The sequence below is a fragment of the Papaver somniferum genome, chromosome 1, assembly GCF_003573695.1.
Source record: "Papaver somniferum cultivar HN1 chromosome 1, ASM357369v1, whole genome shotgun sequence".
Classification (NCBI taxonomy): Eukaryota; Viridiplantae; Streptophyta; class Magnoliopsida; order Ranunculales; family Papaveraceae; genus Papaver; species Papaver somniferum.
The window spans coordinates 138094312-138113573 of record NC_039358.1 but is presented as its reverse complement, the minus strand read 5'-3'; the positions used below and the strand labels follow the sequence as shown (position 1 = coordinate 138113573).

The window sequence follows — 19262 nt, the reverse complement described above, 5'->3', positions numbered from 1 at the left end:
TGGAGATATGGGGTTAACAAAACTGCCTTCTTGGAGATTTGTCATTTAATAGAATTTTGGTAATAATATGCAGGACTTACTTCCAAATGATTTTAAGTAGTATGTGGGAAAGAATTTGCGGTCTGGAATCCTCAAATCCAAGCATGTAATTCAACAAGACACTTCAGTCCATGTACAAAGTGTTAATAGAGTTCTCTTTTGGCAAGATAAGTGGGTATGTATGATATTCTGGCTTGTTTATTTCTTTATAGGATCTCAAGAAACAAATTTTATTCCTTAAGAGAGATGATTGTGTACATTAATGGAATTATTGCGTGAGACTTAATTTTGCAAGAACACTTAAATCTTGTAAAGTGGAAATAACGGCTGAAATTCTTCATTTATTAACAACCAATGGTGGGGGATTTTGGAGAAGATTTTTTGACTAGGATTCCTGGCAATTCTTTTTCCATCAAGTTCTTATATAATGCTTTAGAGGATGAAGGTATCCTTGTATTCCTTCATAAGTGTATTTTGGCACCTAAGAATTCATCAGAAAGTCTTTTTCTTCACTTGGTACTTATGGTTCTTTGGATTCTCTTATAAATACATTTACTGTTAATAGTTTCATATTGTGTCTGTAGGAAAGTTGCTAAGACAAACACACATCTTTTGTGAACTTCTCTGAGACAAGAATTGTGGAATTTTTTCTTTTTTACTTTCCAGTTGGTACGAGAGTTTTGATAAGATGTCAAGTCCACTATTTGGGAATGGAAAAGAAACAAAGGTAAACTCTTTGAAAAGTAAGTTGTGGAGTTTGATTACATTCTCAAGTTGATGGTAACTCTGGAATGAGCAGAACAGTTCAAAAAAATTGTTTCAAGGAAAATACAAGAAGAATGGCCAGCTTCTTGATGAAATGAAGTTTTTGCTATACAGTTGGTCTATTGGTACCAACATTTTTCTGGGTATGGTTCTTCACAATTAGGATGCAATGTTGGGTCCTTTTTAGGATGTATTTTTCATTTGTTCGTGCTAGTATTTGTTATATGTATTGTTGTTTTTATATTTTGATTGTCTGACTAGTTAGTCTGTTTGCTACATGGTGGTGTTTTGTTTTGTATATTTCAGTATTCCCACTTCTTGTAATAGCTCCAATTTTTCCAATGCATTTTAGTTTTTCCTAAGTAAAAAGAAAAGTTGACTAAAGTATGACTGTTGTCTTCTTGTTTACTCCGTTAGATGAAAAAAATACTAAATTTTAGTTTTCTTCTCCAGGGGGTGCACGCCAACAAACGAAACTATCTATTTCTCTGCCAATTAGGCAATTAAACCGATGTCAATTCAGTCAAAGAAAATTTAGTCACTTCTAAATCATTTCTCCATGAGTCTCAAATCTTTTCACTGTTCTATGATTTAGTTTTTTAAATAATCATGCATGATTAAACATGTTCTGTTGTTGTAATTGGATCTGGCATTTTTTTAGTTTAAACTTCAAATTATCTTACTGAGTTTTCTTTTTTCATGACCAACTAATCATTTTTGTTTCTTCCCTTAGTATTTTGGAGTTTTCAATCCATAATGGCGGTTGCTTCTAATTCAATGTTGGCGTTCACTTTTGCAGTAATTGTTGCGATGCTTGTTTAAGCTACTAAAATAATAGTTATCATCATTCTTGGTTGGAAGAAGACAGAATCGGCCTGGTTAAGCAAAAATCACTCATCCTAATCGTTCAGAAGGTATTCAACAGCCTCAATATCGATTCAACTGCATGTGTTACAATCCAAAATTCAGTCACAAATCCAGATTCAAAATTACTTTCATTCTTCTATATTTTTTGAATTTTTCAAATGATATCCTTTCCATATGTTAGTCAATTTCCTTGTTCCAGCCAACAAATCTTACATAAATCAATGAAATATTACAAATACCAAAAATATCAAAAACCAAATTTGGATTACGGAACACATATCTTTTATGGCCGATATACTTATAACCTTATCACATTCTAAAACTATATCGATGAACAAATATCTTACTATTATAACTAAAACTATATCCATGAAAACAGTATCACATTCTAAAGCTAGTGAACTCGACAAAAAGAAAGAAAATAAAAGGTTATTAAAGGCACTGTGAAGCTTCAAGATACGAGCTTGGAAGTACTGCCTAAGTGGGGAGAAATCATCCAACGTACTAATTCAACTGTGAAAAAAAAAAGAAAACAGTTGGGAGAGTTACATAATCGGAAGAAGTGTCGTTGAAGGAAAAATATAGTATGAGGATTCTTCTTTTTAGTTACATCTCCTTCACATTCAGATTCACTAGATGAACTAAGAAAATAATCTTCATTTTCAATTATAACAGTATCATCATCAGTATTAGGTAAAGCTTCACATTCAGATTCTTTGAAAATATACTTATTTCGAAAAATCTTATCTTCTCTTTCTAACCTCTTAAAGACCTTTTCATATGGAATGGCAGCTTCAAGCATTAGATATGTAGCATTCCACCTGGTCTTCATATCTAGGAAAACCATCTTCTTACAATCAATATTCACGAGATTAGCACATTCTTTGAATTTGGCTAACCTAGATGGATAACCGGTAACAAACCTGATAACTGATATGATCCTGCTAATTGACTTGTGATACAAGAACACCGCATCTTTAACAACAAGCGCAAGAACATGCGTAACACACCTTACCTGATAAGAATGAAACAAGGAAATATCAGTAAAACTGCAAATATACATAATCTAGCAAATATCATAAGTATGCTAGTTGTTGCCTAGCTAGTTTACATAGTGCAGTCATTTAAGTTGAGGAATGAAACTATCAGCAGCAAAATACTTGAACACTTTATACAGTTAACCAAAAGTGTTGAATAAATGTTTACATACTACAGTCATTTAAGTTGAGGAATGAAATATATGTATACTTGAACCTCTGTATATTAAGCATAACCAAAAAAACACAAACTTAAGAAGAGATTTAAGCATAACCAAAAAAACAATCTAACTATAGAATAAACATAGCAATAGAGCTAAGAAAAGCAATCTAACCTGCATGTATTGAGATCTAACTGTTGCTCATGTCCAATTGATGACACTGGTTTGAATATACTCAATTGTCACACTATTTGCACCGACATTGTCCAAAATCACACCAAAAAGATCTTCTAGCCCCCAATCCAGCAAACATTTCTCAAGCATTTTCTCAATCTCCACTCCAGTATGACCCTTGATCAGGCAAAACAGGATGATCCTCTTTTGAAGCTTCCAATGGATATCAACAAAGTGCACTGTCACACACATATAGTTGAAGTTGTTTGGAGAGGTCCATGTATCAGTTGTGAGGGAGACTCTTTGTTTACTTTCCTTGAAGTATTTCTCCAACTTTTCTTTCTCATCTTTGTAGATGGTTAAAAGATCTCTGTAAATGGTCATCCTGCTTGGCACCTTGAATCTATGTTCCAACTGTTCACTATATCTTCTAAACCTTTCTCCTTCTACAATTCTAAATGACAGTTCATCTATTATGACAAACTCAGTCAATCTTCCTCTACACATATCCTTGTCATAACTAACAACAACCAGTTCGATGACTGTACTAGTCTTGGTGGTGGAAACATCAAATTCTTTTGTCCCTTCGGCTTCTTGTTGGGATTCTCAGGACATGGAAGTGCCATTTCCTCGACTACCAGCTTGCAACTTCTTCTTGCAATGCTTACACTGTGCTTGTTTTGGATTGAGCCTTACAAAATCATTCCATACTTTTGATCTAACTTTTCCCTTCTTCTTTGGTGAACTTTCAGGTGCAGGGTCCTATGTAGCCTGCTGTGTAGCTTGTGTTTCTTGTGCAGCATCCATTTGAGGTGTTAAAGAAAGTGTCACATCAGTAGACGCAACTGCAGGGGATGGAGACATTGGAGAGGGAGATGCACTTACCATCTTGCAGCTTGATAATGAAACTGAACTTGATCCAAACATTACCCTACCAAAGGTAAAAAGTTAGTTCTTAATACAAGCACACATATTTCTTTAAACAATCAAGTCAGGTTGTTACCGCCTAGCAATTTAGATTAAAACTAATCATATCATGTGACACTACCATCTAACTCAATTTAGATTAAAAGCAAACAAGCAAAGTTGTTGCAGTTTCAAGCTCATACCATTCATAATGTCTCAATTTCACAACACTTACTCATGGATGATGAATCTGAACTAAACATGACTAAATTCAAGCGCCAAATATTCAGAGTACTTAACTATTCCAAAGCATTCAATTCAATAATATGAAACCATAAAACAATCATACCTCATATCAATCAACACCCATTAAAATTTTAAAACCCTTTTGCTCACAGATCATTAATCGACAAATCTTTGTCAAGACATTTTACATCAACAAACCCTTTTACTCAATTTCATAATCAACAAACCAGCTTGGGTCTAAGTTCAAAACCTCAAACAAACAGAACAAGTCAAACTGAAGATTGAACTCAAATGAAATGAAGCACTAGTAGTAGTTACCTGTTTGAGCTCTCTAGAAGAACTCCCTATCTTTTAATGAAGAACTCCAACTGCTGCTCCTGCTCCTCAAGGTCTGAGAATATAAAAACAAAAAAAACAAAAGAGATAATTATAACCCTAAATCGAAATAGTGAATCAAAAGAAACCCTAAAAAAACAATCAAGGAGAAGGAGAAATAGATGAGGAGAAAACACTTACTGGATCATAGAGGTGATGGTTCTCTTCAGCTTTTGGGTCTTGAATCTTGATGGTGGTGAATCGGTGATGGAGGCGATTGGAAACTGGATTGAGCTCTCTAGAAGAACTCCCTATCTTTTAATGAAGAACTCCAACTGCTGCTCCTGCTCCTCGAGGTCTGGGAACATGAAAACAAAAAACACAAAAGAGATAATTATAACCCTAAATCGAAATAGTGAATCAAACGAAACCCTGAAAAAAAACCCAATCAAGGAGAAGGAGAAATAGATGAGGAGAAAACACTTACTAGATCATAGAGGTGGTGGTGCTCTTCAACTCTTGAGTCTTGAATCTTGATGGTGGTGAATCTTGAGGCGACTGGAAACTGGAAAGAGACCAAGTCTCGGAGAGGAAGTGAAATGAAGAAACTGCTTAAGAGTTTAGGGTTTCTAATATATATACTCTAGGGTTACTCGAATTTAGACGACTAAGATTGATTAGAATAGAAATAAATCAAGGACCTACATTAATCGGTTAATCGGTTCGATTAGGGTGTGGTTATAGGTGGAATCGTAGGCCGAACCGAAGATCTAACGGTTATCAAAACTAAAACCGTTACCGACCGTTGGATTATCGGTTCGCTGCAGTTACGGTTCGTTGTTGCGATTACAGTTCAGTTTCTGTTCGACCCTAATTAGAAACAAACATTTTCGTTTTAGAACCAGTTATACACATAGATATGCCTGTCTCGTGTTCAAATCTGTTTTCCAAACCATGCATTTAACCCAGCACCATGGTCTTGGATGGATGCTCATTAATTGAGTACGAAGAAGCCATTTCTGCTCAAAAAGATAAAGTGCTAAAGCAAGCCATCATTAGAGGAGCAAATAACTGAAACCAAAAAGATAATTAGACTCAATGGACCACTAATAACACTAATTATATCTCCTCTAGAGGGTTATAACCCTACTTATCCTAATGACATTTTGACTAATTATCGTTCCAATTATCCAATTTATATATCACGAAATTCAAGCCTGGCTTGTGCACTATTTTTACCTAAATTTTGACCGTTTTCTTCTGCTAAGTTAATGTTTTGACTTGAATATGGCACGCGACAGTAATCGGCCCTACCAATCAGGATGATCCAACGGTTCAGATTAATAAATGTAGGCCTCACTATATTACGTGGCTCGTTCTAAATGGTTAGTCATCATCGTGCCTTGCAAGAAGATGAATCTGCGAGATTTTCATTTTCATATTGAGAGATTTTAGTGATACCTCACTGTTTTGTTGCTTAGCGAGCTGGATTCTAGATACAGGCGTTCTGACGATCTAAACATCTTTGTTAATGGGAGTGATGGGTTTCCATTAGTATTCAAGGAGGCACTGCCAGTCAAATAAACAACTTTGACTAGAAAAATGAACAGATTGTGATGGTTTTTAGCGTTGGGTTCAGATGAACATTTGAAAAAAGATCAGCATCGATACTCATTTGGATTCAGATTCATCTTATGTTTTGATTCAAAGTAGTTAAATGTGGTTTTGGAGGGCAAAAAAAAGAAAGAAAGAAAAGGAAGTCTTTCGAGGAGTTTCAGTTACAAAATCAAAGACAACATTAACTGCATATAGTTTGTCGAAGTGGAGAGTAAATTAGGTGGATAAATGGTTTGCTCGGAAACCAGTGGAGTGATATATAGATCCATGGTTTAAGATGATGGTTTTCTCGAAGTTGCAGAGGAAAAATTAAATCTTTTAATATAACGGGGTTCTTTTATCAGGATTTAATAAGGTTTGTTCATTAATGGAAATTGGAAGGAAATGAAGTTGTAGCATGTGATAATCTCAGAAACCTGCACATGGGTATTCCGTTTTCCAAGCTTTGTGACTGAAAATCGATACAAGAAAACCAGAGTTTTTATTTTATCAAGAGAATCAGTAACAGAGGAAAACCCCATTGATTGGTGTTTGACAAAATTTAAAAAACCAAAAACCCCTGTTTTTTAGGTGCCAAGGGAAATGTGAAGTCTGAACTTAACATTTCATATTGCTTGTTAGGAAACAGCTCATTATTGCTTATTTGCATCACTCCTCCACTGGATTTGCAATCAGGTATGAATATAAGGGTCTGTTTCATCTTCATTCTAAATTTAATTTTTAGTAAATTCTCATTATATTCTACTTCTTACTTGGACTTTGTTTTTTCTGATCTTCAGGTAATCTTCAAAAATCTCATTGATTTTACCTGCAGTTACAGTTCTTGATCAAAACCCATCAAGTTTCTTGTGTTACATTTCTCCCTCTCTCTTGATTATTATCGTTAGATCGAAACGCTTCTTTTAGGAAACTTCATCAAATACCCATTGAAACTCCGTCATCTTCTCTTTTTTCCCTTGCTTTTTTCCTTTTTATTTTATTTCAAGTTCAACAGTAAAGTGAAAGTAGAGCACTTTTATTTCTCTATTGTTGTTTCTTGTGATAACAAAAAGGTGGTATTAGATAAACAAACCCTTTGATCTTCCCTACTCATTAATTTCATTTGCTTCATATCCCATTCTCTCCCATCTCTCTCTGTAGGTGAATCAAATGTTTATGATTACTAATATGAGAGGAACAGCTGAAAATCAAATGTGCTCATCTTCATCTTCTAGTTGTACTTGTTCTTTCTTATCCATGAGTTTCTTTAAACATAGCCAACTCTATTATGTTGCAATAGTTGTTTTATTTCTAGCCTTTACATGCTTTTCAAGAGCTTCAATATTATCTATTCTCTTTTCTTTTTCTGCATTCATTTTATCTTCTCATCTTCTGTTCAATTTCACAAAGAAAAAACCTAGTAATACAATCAGCACTACACAAGAAAACGTATTAGAATTCGAGGAGGTTTACTTGGAACCAAATAAGAGAGCAGCTCAAGTTGGAGGAGGTCAGATTCATGATTATTTATTAAATAAATCTTGTGATACATCGTCGGAAACGGAAAGCGGCGATCTTTCATCGAGCAGTAACGATTCCGATGTTGATTGGGCGTTCCGGCATTATGTGGGTCAGACTGCGATGTATTCCGACGATTCTATTTCAGACGACGAAAGCCTCATCGAAATCGAACTACCTGGTGGTCACTACATGGGTGCAAAAGAGGAACCAAATTTTAATGAAGAGCCGCAATTCAGTTTTGGAGTTATAGACGAACCGGTTTTCAAATTTGGCGCTAAAGGAGAAACCAAATTTAGCAAGTACCAGAGCAATGTACCTGAATTATTTCAAGAATCAATCTTTAATCAAGAAGATCTTATGGAGCTATTTGCAGATATTAATGAGATGAATGAAGAGGAAAATTTGATTGAGATTGATATATCTATGGGTTCCATCAAGTGTTCGAGGTTAGAGATTGCAGCTAGAAATGAATGTCCAATTTCTTTTATTTAACCCCTTGAAATGTTTTTACTCCAAATTAGTGTTAGGGTTTTTGGTTTCTTACATTTTGGAGGTATGGAACGGTTGCCTTTGTTTGGTGAGCTGGTGTTGTGAAGTATTTTTACTTTTTCATTGACCTCATTTTCTTGTAAGTGATATAGTAGAGTAAATTTTTGATGGGGGCAAATATCGACGAGGGCATGGGGGACGAATAGGATTTCGACATTTGTCTTTCTTTTTCTTACCATTTTTAGCTAATTAGAGTCTTCATATTTTACACCGGATTTACCCTTCTGCAAATCTTTTAATCTTATGTGTTATATCTATAAACCGAACTAAATATGAAACTTCCACCGCCTCCATGACCACCACCATCGCTGGAACCTCTGCCCCCTCCTGCTTTGAAATGGTTTTGTTGTATGATTATCAGGGTTTTCAAAGTGATGATTATGATCAAAATAATGAACCATAGCTTTATATGTCGCGGACGTTAATATGACAATCAAATTGAAGAAGAAGAGGAGGAGGGAAGAAAGAAGAAGTTTGCAACAGATGGCTTCATGGTTGATTAGTTATTATTGAGATTATCAACGTGCAGTTAAGGATCAAAACATAAATTTATCGAGAGATTTAATAGCTAGCTCTACTATTCTAGCACTTGATCAATGGACAATTGATGTATCTATAATTTTAGAGTTCACAGTTTTTTTTTTCTGCCAGAGAGTTTAAAATGGAAATCAGACTTTTTGAACTTTAAAAGTTGAAACAATGTAGCAGTGGTTGTGCAATCTAACGATTATTGATGAATTAAGCTTAATGGACACAATGATATATTCATCATAAATAAATAAAAAGTTTGGGCTTTATTTCTTCATAATCTTTGATTTATAATTTTCATCAAAAAAAATTTCGCTGATAATAGCGACATCTGGAATTTTGAATCGGGTAAATAGGTTGATGAATCAGAGTAACAAGAATATTTTTAGCATTTATTAGGATTAGACTCTAGTTAAGGTTGGTTAACATTTATAAGTAACTAATCAGATTCGATCAGATTTTGTGAAGGGCAGTTCCGGTTTACAAAATAAAAATATTAATTAGCTGAAAATGGTAAGGAAAAGAGGGACAAATGTCGAATTCCTATTCATCCCCCATGCCCTCATCAATATTTGCCCCCATCAAAATTTTTCTCGATATAGGATGCTTCTTAAAGGTATTTTTTTCACTCCATGTTCTTCTTCTTCTCTTCTTTTTTTTTTCTTTTTTTTTTTAACTAATGTATGTACATAATTCTCAAGGTAATAAAGCTTCTAATTTTGTCAAATTCTTTTCTTCCTTTTTTAGTTTTATAACTGAAGTAAAATAAAGAAATTCTTGGAAAATAAATTCAGACATGTGATACAAAAAATCGCGTTAGTCTCTGACGAACCATGAAACCTAAAAAAAATATGCATCTTTTGTTAGTAAAAAATTTCTTCAATTTTGTACTTATAAAACAATTCTACGGTAAGCAACTTATCTTAGGTGTATTATGTTCAACAGATTGATTTATACCAAGAATTTAGATATTTTCCCTCTTTCATCTTTAACTATCCTTGATAGTCGAAAAATAATTTTGCTTAAAATATATCTATCGTAAATACTTTAGATATACTAATACTTCTAAGGCTACTTGCTTCATGTATTCTTTAATTTCATACAATGATGACCGCCAGGGTAAGTGATGGAACTTTTACACTTGAAATTTACTTAGTTACAAAACATCCTTTCTGTTTTTTTTGGTATATTTTTTTCCAAACATTACTAGTCTTATTTTGAATCGTTTCAAACCATCAGGGGTTAGTCCAGTTGGCCAGGAGCCTTACTCTTAAATAGGAGGCCAGCGGATCGAGTCTCTGCTCAAGAATTTTTAGATCTCATGAACAAATTAAAGTTTAAATTTGTCATGTATCTTCTTCCCTATAAAAAAAAATTCCGACTCATTTCACATAAGCAAACATGGATCTAAAATGGAAAAAGAAAGGTTATGCAACGTGAGTTTGGTACTCATGATCAAATTCATACTTGGGCCCTTGTTTCTTTTTTCCCTAATCAAAGAACGATTTTTTAGGGACCATGGTTTTATTAGGCCACCTTCCTTATAATTATAAGGGGTGTCCTAAAGCATTGAAATGACTAACCTATTCTCAACCTAATTTAATTTAAAACCAACCCAATAACCACCTATATATATATATATATATATAACCACCACCTCCTCCCACCACCACCTCCCACCATCGTCAATTACCACCACCACCACCTCCGATTATCACCACCACCAACCACCGATTACCACCACCACCACCGCCCACCACCGCCGATTACCACCACCACCACCTTCGATTATCACTACCACCAACCACCGATTACCACCACCACCTTCGATTACCACCACCATCAACCACCACCACCACTATATATATATATAGATTAATTTAAAACATTAACAAAGATATTCTCACAAACCCATTACTTGTCATTCGTTTTTGGTCGAATAAATGAGAAATAATCATTAAAACGAGTTGAAAATGGAAGTTGCAGAGAGGTTTAATGGAGGTTTTTTTTTCAAAGAAAAGTTCGGTTATCACGAATTAATTTTTTCTTAACCGAACTCAGAGTTTGGTTGATTCGCAAAAAAATACTTTTAACCGAACTCCTTATATTAGAACAACACAAGTCCATAAATTCGGTTCCTTCGCAAAATAAGGATATCACCGAACTTTAGTTTACGAAAATAATGAGAAGTCCACAAGTTCGATTCGTTCGCAAAAATGTTAAGTTTTCTTTGTAACCGAACTCTACCTTTGAAACTTGGTAACCGAACTCTACCTAATTCACCAATTAATAAATTTCGTAGTAACCGAACGTTTGCCTAATTGCATATATGCATATATAAGCCCAGTTTGGTTGATTCGCAAAACATGTTGAAGTTTGCGAACCAACCAAACTTCTAACACTAGGTTACTTTTAACCTGCAGTTCGGTTGGGAACTTGGTTGCGTTGAAGTTTGCAAACTAACCGAACACACAAGATGTACCCAAATAAATTGTTAAGTTCAAAGTTCGGTTACCTACCATTTTATCCTAGGTAACCGAACATTACACTGTACGACCAAAACCTTCATTAACGAGCGAGTTCGGTAACCTGCGTGTTTTGAAAACGTAACCGAACTACACTTTCAGGTGTGTTCGATTACATGTTCTTGACATATGGTAACCGAACTGGCCCAAATCTACATAAAAAATTTCATTTTTTTTGAAAGTTTGGAGCAATTCAACCAACATTATCTAAGTTTGAAGCATACCTGGGTACCCAAATACCCTTCCTCCGGTTGTGGTTGGTAAAATCCATCGTTTTTCATGTTTTCCTTCTTCATCTTCTCTAACTTTACTCTCTCAATAATTCTACTTCTTTAAAAAAAATCATCTGATTTTTTAATCTCATTAATTATCTTTAACTTAATCATCTCACTAATCATTACATTAACTATTATTAACACTAACTAATCATCACCCAAAATTAATCAGGAGGGTAATTTAGGTATTAATATAAATATCTAGATAAGGGGTGACCTAGATTTACTTCTAATGTCTTTACCCAAAATAAAACCATGGTCCCCCAAAAAAACCATGGTCCCCAAAAAATCGTTCTAATCAAAACTTAGTTGATTATAAATGGGTTTTTAAACACAAACACAATTCTGATGACCCAGTCACTCAAATGAAAGATATTAAGGCCAATCTAGGTGTCAAATGATATCATCAACAAGAAGGGATTTATTAATTTGAAACATCCAAGTATCCAACCTCGTAGTTAAGGTCAATAATACCTATTAAATTACAGTAGAACCTCCATATGTTGATACTCCATATATTAATAACCTCTACATATTAATAAGAATTTATGGTCCCAACTTGGGCCAGTTAGAAATAGTAATAACCTCTCCACTTTAATATTAATCATTTTTCGAGTTCCGCCTTAAAGAATTTACCTCCAAATAGTAATAATCAATACTATATTAAAAAATATATATCTAGATACATTAAATTTATGGTTAAACAAAATACTTATCTATAGTTGTTTGAGAAAAAAGAAGTAATTTTTTGAATTACAACATCATCTTTTAACTTATGGATGCGTCATATCTCATCAGCATAGACACCTTCTTGTAGAAACGAAAATATTTTCAACTTGTCAAGCATGTTTGAAGCTTCTTGGAACTGCAAATTCCAAAATATATACATGCACTTATATATTAGAACTATAAAAATGTATATACATCGTCTAAATACAACTACAAATACATTGCACATACATTGAACTTAAATTTTTATATTTTGTATGGGTACCTCTCTATATTAATAATTTTGTGGATTCCAAAGAGTATTAATATAGATAAGTTCTACTGTAGTTATCTCCTTGGTTGTTCAACTTGACTGGAATGTGAAGCAATTGGATGTCAATAATGTTTCTTTGCATGGTGTTTTTATAAAGGGGACTTATATGGATTAGCCCACTGGTTTCAAGATTTTACTTATTATATTATGTGTTTATGTTCAACAAACCCATTTATAGGCTTAAGTAGGCTCCTAGAGATTGGTATGGGAAGTTTGTTGATATTTCTCTATTCGGTTTATCATGTCCCATGTTGATACATCTTTATTTCTTTACAAGCAAGGAACTAATATTGCCAGACTTTTCATCTATGTAAATGACATTTTTCTCACGGGTAATTCCTCTAATTTTGTACCATGGACAGAGCTATGAATTGTGTACATGTGGAATGAATCAAAAAAAATAATAATCAAGGGGGCTAATAATATCTTTTATCATATAAATAAAGCTAAATTTAAAGGGTATTAAACTGATTACATAATATTCAGGGGATGCATGAGCTACGACTGTCAAAATCAATCTGATATCCGAAATCCGTTTCCAAGTATTCGAGATCTTATAGGATTTTATCCGTTTTATTGAATATCAGATCGGATTTTTATCGGATATTTCTTCCTTAACATATCGGAATCGGATTAGGCTCCATCCGCTTGTTAACATCCGATATCCGATAGAAATTTAAGTTGCCATCCACCGTCCATTTCATAATAAAAAAATATTCAATCACTGAAAGATACAGTGTTTAACTTCATTATGTCTCCTTAACAAAAAAATACAACGAAAAGTAAGCAAAGAAAGGGAGAGAAATTGACTCACTAGTCAGATAAGCGAGCAAATTTATGAACAAGGTATTCAAGAAACTTATAACATGTAGAAACATCGTGATTGGTATGTCCACAACAAGTGCATCTATTGCCAAATTTTTCATGTCCACTGATAGACACATTTTTGTGTTTAATTTGATCTCAATACTATATATTGTTGGCACTCGAGTTTGTACTAATTTTGATGTTTTATGTGTTTGTAGGCACCTTTGAAAAATAAACATTTTTTGGAAAATTCGGCTCGAAAATTTGGTAAAAGCCCCGGAGGACACTTGTTATTCGGACTCTCACCGTTGGATAAGGGGCACCTCAATTACTACGGGGCACCCCAGGTCACCCCAAAAGGCATCTGCTATTCGCACCCCAGTACAGGATTAGGGAGAGGTCATCTTCTCCATTTGAATTTTGTTTTTGGCGGGAAAATAGAGAACACTTCTGCAGATTTTTGATCGAATTGTTGAACGTGTTCTAGGGAGATTCAATGGCTGATTTTTGGTAGATAGTTGTGATATGGCCTATTAAACACACTGTGGGCGTTTGGTTCGACCAGAATTGGCTAGAATCAGCTAAACAATTCACGGGTTGAAAACAGGGCAGTTCGTGTATATCACGGGTTTCACGTGATTTGGAGAAGATTCAACGTGTTTTGTGCGTGTATGGAAGACCCTCACAACCTGTTGGAGCGTGAAGGAGTTAAATATGGTAATTTGGAGGCTTGAAAACGCGTGAGAAGATGAAACAGGAAAGAAAATATTCCCAGAAATATTTTCTTTACTGCCGAGTTAAAGAGAACTATATGGAGTGAATGAGCGACATTCGATGGGTCTGTTGGATATAAATAGGTTGCTGGGGTTGAGTAGAAAGGGTGTCGAGAATTTGGGGTCGATAGGAGAGCTCAGGAGCGAGAAATCAAGAGTTGATGAAACTCTGTTTCTGCTGCTGCTGATGATGAAGAACACCAAGAACACGAAGAACAGACTCGCAGGGACAATCGTTTATAAACAGTGAAACAGACTCACAGGCGTGGGTCGTAGGTGGGGGTCTTAGAGCTACAGTAACAATAGCACTTCTTCTGTGTCGTTTATTATGGACGCTTTCTGTGGGTCGCACATTCACTGTTTTATTATTTCATCTCCATTTTCATCCTTGTAAACACCCTTTGAGCAATAAAAATGAATTTTGAGCGTGTTTTCAATATGCGGAGCTAGAACCCATCACTGGGACGACGGAGGAAGCTGTTTTTCACCCATGTAGTAATTCTATTTAATTTCTCTATGACTATTTTCACTATTATAATTGATTTATGATTTTTCTTGATTATTTGTGATTTCGTTTGATGTCGCATGCTTAGTCTTAGGTACTTTGATGCGTCATGCTTGTGATTTACATATAATTCTTTATAAAATCTACCTTGGCAAAGATTTAGAGTCGACGTTTGTTATTTTATGAGCTTTAATTGTCCGGAATTAAATATTGAACTGCATGAATGTGAGAATTGGTGGAATCCCGAGTGCCAGTAACTCTCTTCATCTTGTTAATATTTTTCTATATATAATTTTATTAAATCTTTAAATTTAATCTTCACAAGTCCGAGAGTTTGAACCTCATTACTACAACATCATCAAAAACATTATCATTTTGGCGCCGCCGACGCGGATTTGTGCTTAGGTAGAATTTTTAGGTTTTTATTACTTTTTATTATTCCATTTGTTCTTTTTACGTCTCTTTGGTTGTGTCTTTGTATTATAGGTTTGAAATTGGATACTAAAGACCTTGGAATCAAAGCTTAAAGCTAAAAGAGAAGGAAAAAAGACAAAGCAAAAAAATTAAGAAAAAAGAGAGAAAAAGAAAGAGAGAATTATTTTTTTATTTTTGTTTAAGAGACTTTCCATTTTTATTTTTATTTTGTAATTATTATTATTTTTATATTTCTTTTCATTGGACTGGACTTTTGACAATTTATTTTAATTTTAAACCCTACGGAAGGGTTATATAAAAAAAAAGTTAAATATAAACTGTTTGCAGGGAAGGACGACGATTACAATATCGTCTCGGCCCCTCGGGTTCGCACACTGACACCGGAGTCAGTGGCCCGAGTCGACTACATCGATTCTTCGCCCGTCTGATACGGGAGGTAAACTTCTAAACACCCGCGAATCTCCTGTCAGCGGGTTTACTGTCTGCCTTAAGGTGATTATATGTTGAGGACTGAACCGGCTGCTTTAATTTCCTAGTAAAGGGCAAGAACTGGCCATATAAGATAAGGGTTCGGATTTCATCACCGTTCCCTTCTTGCCCGCCTTAGGTAAACGAAACCTAACGCGAACCCAAGCTTAAAATTTGATTAGAACGAGACCGATAAGGTAACGAGCTTGGTAGGAAAATCTTTCGAAAAATATTGGTTACTCTTTTAAGCATACTTCAAAGTTCTTGATGGTTTCTGTAAGTTGAATGCGTGACTGCGCCGCCTTGTAATACCGGTGAGGCTTTGGGTATCAAAGCTCCACTGAGCTTCCCTCGCCTCGATTTAACTTACGTTAGCTCGGATTGATTCCAGAGGGGTGTGCTCAAATTGTAACGAATTCCTTTTCGAAGGAATAGAAGCTGGTCCAGAAAACAATCTAAGTGGAGCCATCATGCTTTTTGTTTGCTAGATTCTATAGGTTTGATTTGGTCGAGTCAGCCTTGTTTGTGATTGTGTAGAATTCCATTGCAATTAAGAATGTCGAACTGGTATGATAGAAGCCAATACGATGAGTATCGACCTGAATTTGAATATGGACATCATCCTTTTTATGACCATGTTGGGAATAGTGGTTGGGAACGCCATCCTTTGGAAGGATATGGGTCATACCCTGGTGATCCCAATTACTATCCACACATGCATCAGTCTTACGAGCAAGAAGATTATAGTACTAGTTCTTCGTCTCTACGGGATACAATCAAACTATTGAAAAGTAGTCCTTTTTATGATCCCTCTGTTCCTATTCCTCCTTTAGAAGAGTCCCTCAGGGAGTTAGCTGAGTCGACGCGTAAGTTAGCTGAGATGAATAGTGTAATTATAGACGAAAGAACTACAATAATGAGTGAACTTTCTATAGAGGAATCCCTCGAGCGGATAGCTGAGACGAACGAAAGAATTGCTCGAAATTACTTGAATTGCCAATATAGTGTATCCAATAATACCCTTGAGAATGAAGATAGTTATTTACATAATCAAGATAACAAGGTTAGAATTGGTAGCACTACTTGTTTTGATGAGGTTCAATCATCTTCGTACTATTATGATGAGGATAGTAGTAATGAAGAATCTGAAATGTGTAGGCATAGTGATCAGGAATCTATTAATCCAATTGAGCTTTATAATGATTCTATTATTTCTAGTTCAAATCCAAATAATTTTTATGATTATTCACTTATTCAAAGGGACGAGGATTTGATTAGGGATACCACCATTTTAGACGATGTAGTTTTTTCTTTTGATTACGAAGCCGATAATGCTTTAGAGGAACGGGTTTATTCCGAAAATGTTGTTTTAGAGTCTAGTGACTTAGAAACAATAGTCTTAGACGAAGAAAATGAACTCGTAGAGCTATTAAATATGAGTGAGGATGCGTTACTTGAGTATAACCTCGAAGAAGCAATTGACTATTTTCAGGATTCCAATGATCTATAAATTAAGGAAATTGTAGCTAGTCTATCTAGAGATACCCAAAAATCTAAGTTTGGGGGTGATTATCATTCTCCTTGTGCCATACCTTTAGCTCTTACAGAGATCCCTCATTTTAGACTTGATATCTCTGCCTCGACCATTTTACAAGATTACCTTCGTACTCGTTTTCCCGAACCTAATGATGTCCTCGAAGAAGTTCAGTCGTTAGAAACCCATCCTCTGGTTGATGTGGTTTTCCCAGGCTATGATACCCAGATTGACTTTGTTTTCCCACCAAATAGTTTTCTTCCAAATGTGGGAACGTTTATATTTCAAATGTGTCGAATATTAAGTTGTGAGACTAAACCTAAATGCTTTAGGAAATTAGAATCAACACATTTGCTTAAGAGTGACCAATACTCTCATTGTGGTCAATTTTGTAAGTCAAATCTTATTGACTTAGAGGATCCTCAGTTATTTAGGTTATTATTGTGCGTTTCTAAGATCATATTTTAGTTTTTCCAGACTCTAGTACCTAATGATTCGGATCCCACCTATGAAGAAACACAACCAATGAACATATTTTATTTAGACCCTTTCTTAGAACCTGAACCACAATTAGATATAAATATCTTAATCAGGAAACTAGATAAGGGCATGCTATCCTTGTTCATTTTCTTGGGTTATTGTAGTTTCCTTTGGTCAGCTCTTTTTGGTTTTGAAGACCCACAGTTATTTCGGCTGTTACTTTTTGATTCTATGAGGTGACTAATTCCTTCCGATGTCTGGCTGAAGACTTTAAACTTAGCACTTCTTGGGAGGTAACCCAATCTCACGCGACACGGTAATATCTTTCCTTAACTCTTTTGCTTCAAATGGTAACAATTTCTCCTTGTTCATATGCTTTTAATTTTATCTTTAGAACATTGAGGACAATGTTAGATTTAAGTTTGGGGGTATGGGAGAAACTTTTTAGTTGCACTTTTGAAACTTCTAGCGTCACATGGTATCCGGTTAGCTAAGTTTACATATTGTTTCTCACCGAAAAGATAGAAATTGGAATGCTAGAGATAACAACTTATTGAGACATTAGAGAAAAAGACATTGAGATCCTTGAAATTCAGGAGAGAAATTGTTCCTTTTAGAGGGTAACCGTGATGGACCTAACCATACATGATGGAAAGGCAAGTAGGTCAGGGAAATGCCAGAAAGACAAAGCAACCTCACAATGTAGTCTTAGTTACTGGATTGCGACTCTCTCTCAGTAGAAACTTATCATCATCAACAAGCGGAGCGACATCAAAATCTATGAAGAAAGTTGAAGACGTTTTAGGTTTAGAAGCAACAATAGAAGAGAATAATTCAAAAATCAAAGTTGAATTTATAAGAGCAAATGATATAAGTTGTTAGAATCCATGATACCAAGACATCACAAGTTGCGAAGATCCAAGTTTTGAAAGTCCTTCTCTCATGGCCATGTAAATTTTTGTCTTGTAATTTTTTGTTTTCAAAAAAAAAAAAATGAAAAATGAAAAAAAAAATGAAAAATGAAAAATGAAAAAAAAAGAAACATCATTACGTTCTTTTTGTTCAATAAGGCCATAGGGAAGAAGAAATTTATAAGTCAAGCAAGAAATCGAAGAGAAGAGTTAATTGTCAAGGTTCTATGAGGTTCGAGAGTTTATCATCAACAGTTGAAGACCGAAGAAGGCGTTGTTTCTACTGAGCACTGTGAGAGAGTCGAAGAAAGATGCATTTTGGTTGGTTTGTTAGTCTGCTTTCAATCTGGCACAAAATCTTTCTAGCACTGGTTTAACTCATCACACGTAATTAGTCCAGCTGTTTAGCAGATGTCCCTCTCATTTTTATCTCTCTCCTAATCTTATCCAGCTGTAAAGCAGCGGACGCATCTTACAATGTTTATCTAGCTGTGTGGCGGATATCTCTTTATCTAGTAGTGGTGTGGATGTGTCTCCCCTTTTCTTCAGCCAGCTTTAGAGCTGACACCTTTAATTTCTCTGGCATTATACTTACTTGGAGATAGGTTGAGAATATGTATGTCCTCATAGCTCTTTGGATACTTGTGACCAATTAGGAGTAAAGGTTTTGTGAGTACACCTCTGGTAAACCCTCCGGAGACAACACTCCGCCGCTAGGGCCACCTAGCGGTTTAACGGCCTGCTGCACGTGCTAAGTGTAGTCTTTTTATCTTTTCAAAAATAAATTTTGCTCGAGGACTAGC

The 19262-nt window shown here is 35.0% G+C and overlaps 1 protein-coding gene across 1 annotated transcript; it reads left to right on the top strand.

Annotated features, from left to right (window-relative positions):
- Nucleotides 1-5996: 5996 nt before the first annotated feature.
- Nucleotides 5997-8512, top strand: LOC113302130. Its single transcript, XM_026550980.1, has 2 exons — nucleotides 5997-6802; nucleotides 6907-8512. The coding sequence occupies exon 2, from the start codon at nucleotides 7277-7279 to the stop codon at nucleotides 8117-8119; it is 843 nt and encodes a 280-aa protein (XP_026406765.1). The 5' UTR covers nucleotides 5997-6802; nucleotides 6907-7276; the 3' UTR covers nucleotides 8120-8512.
- The last annotated feature ends 10750 nt before the right edge of the window (nucleotides 8513-19262 follow it).

Excerpts from the sequence above, each read along its gene's own strand:
- LOC113302130 (XM_026550980.1), top strand. The coding sequence starts at position 7,277 with ATGTTTATGATTACTAATATGAGAGGAACAGCTGAAAATCAAATGTGC.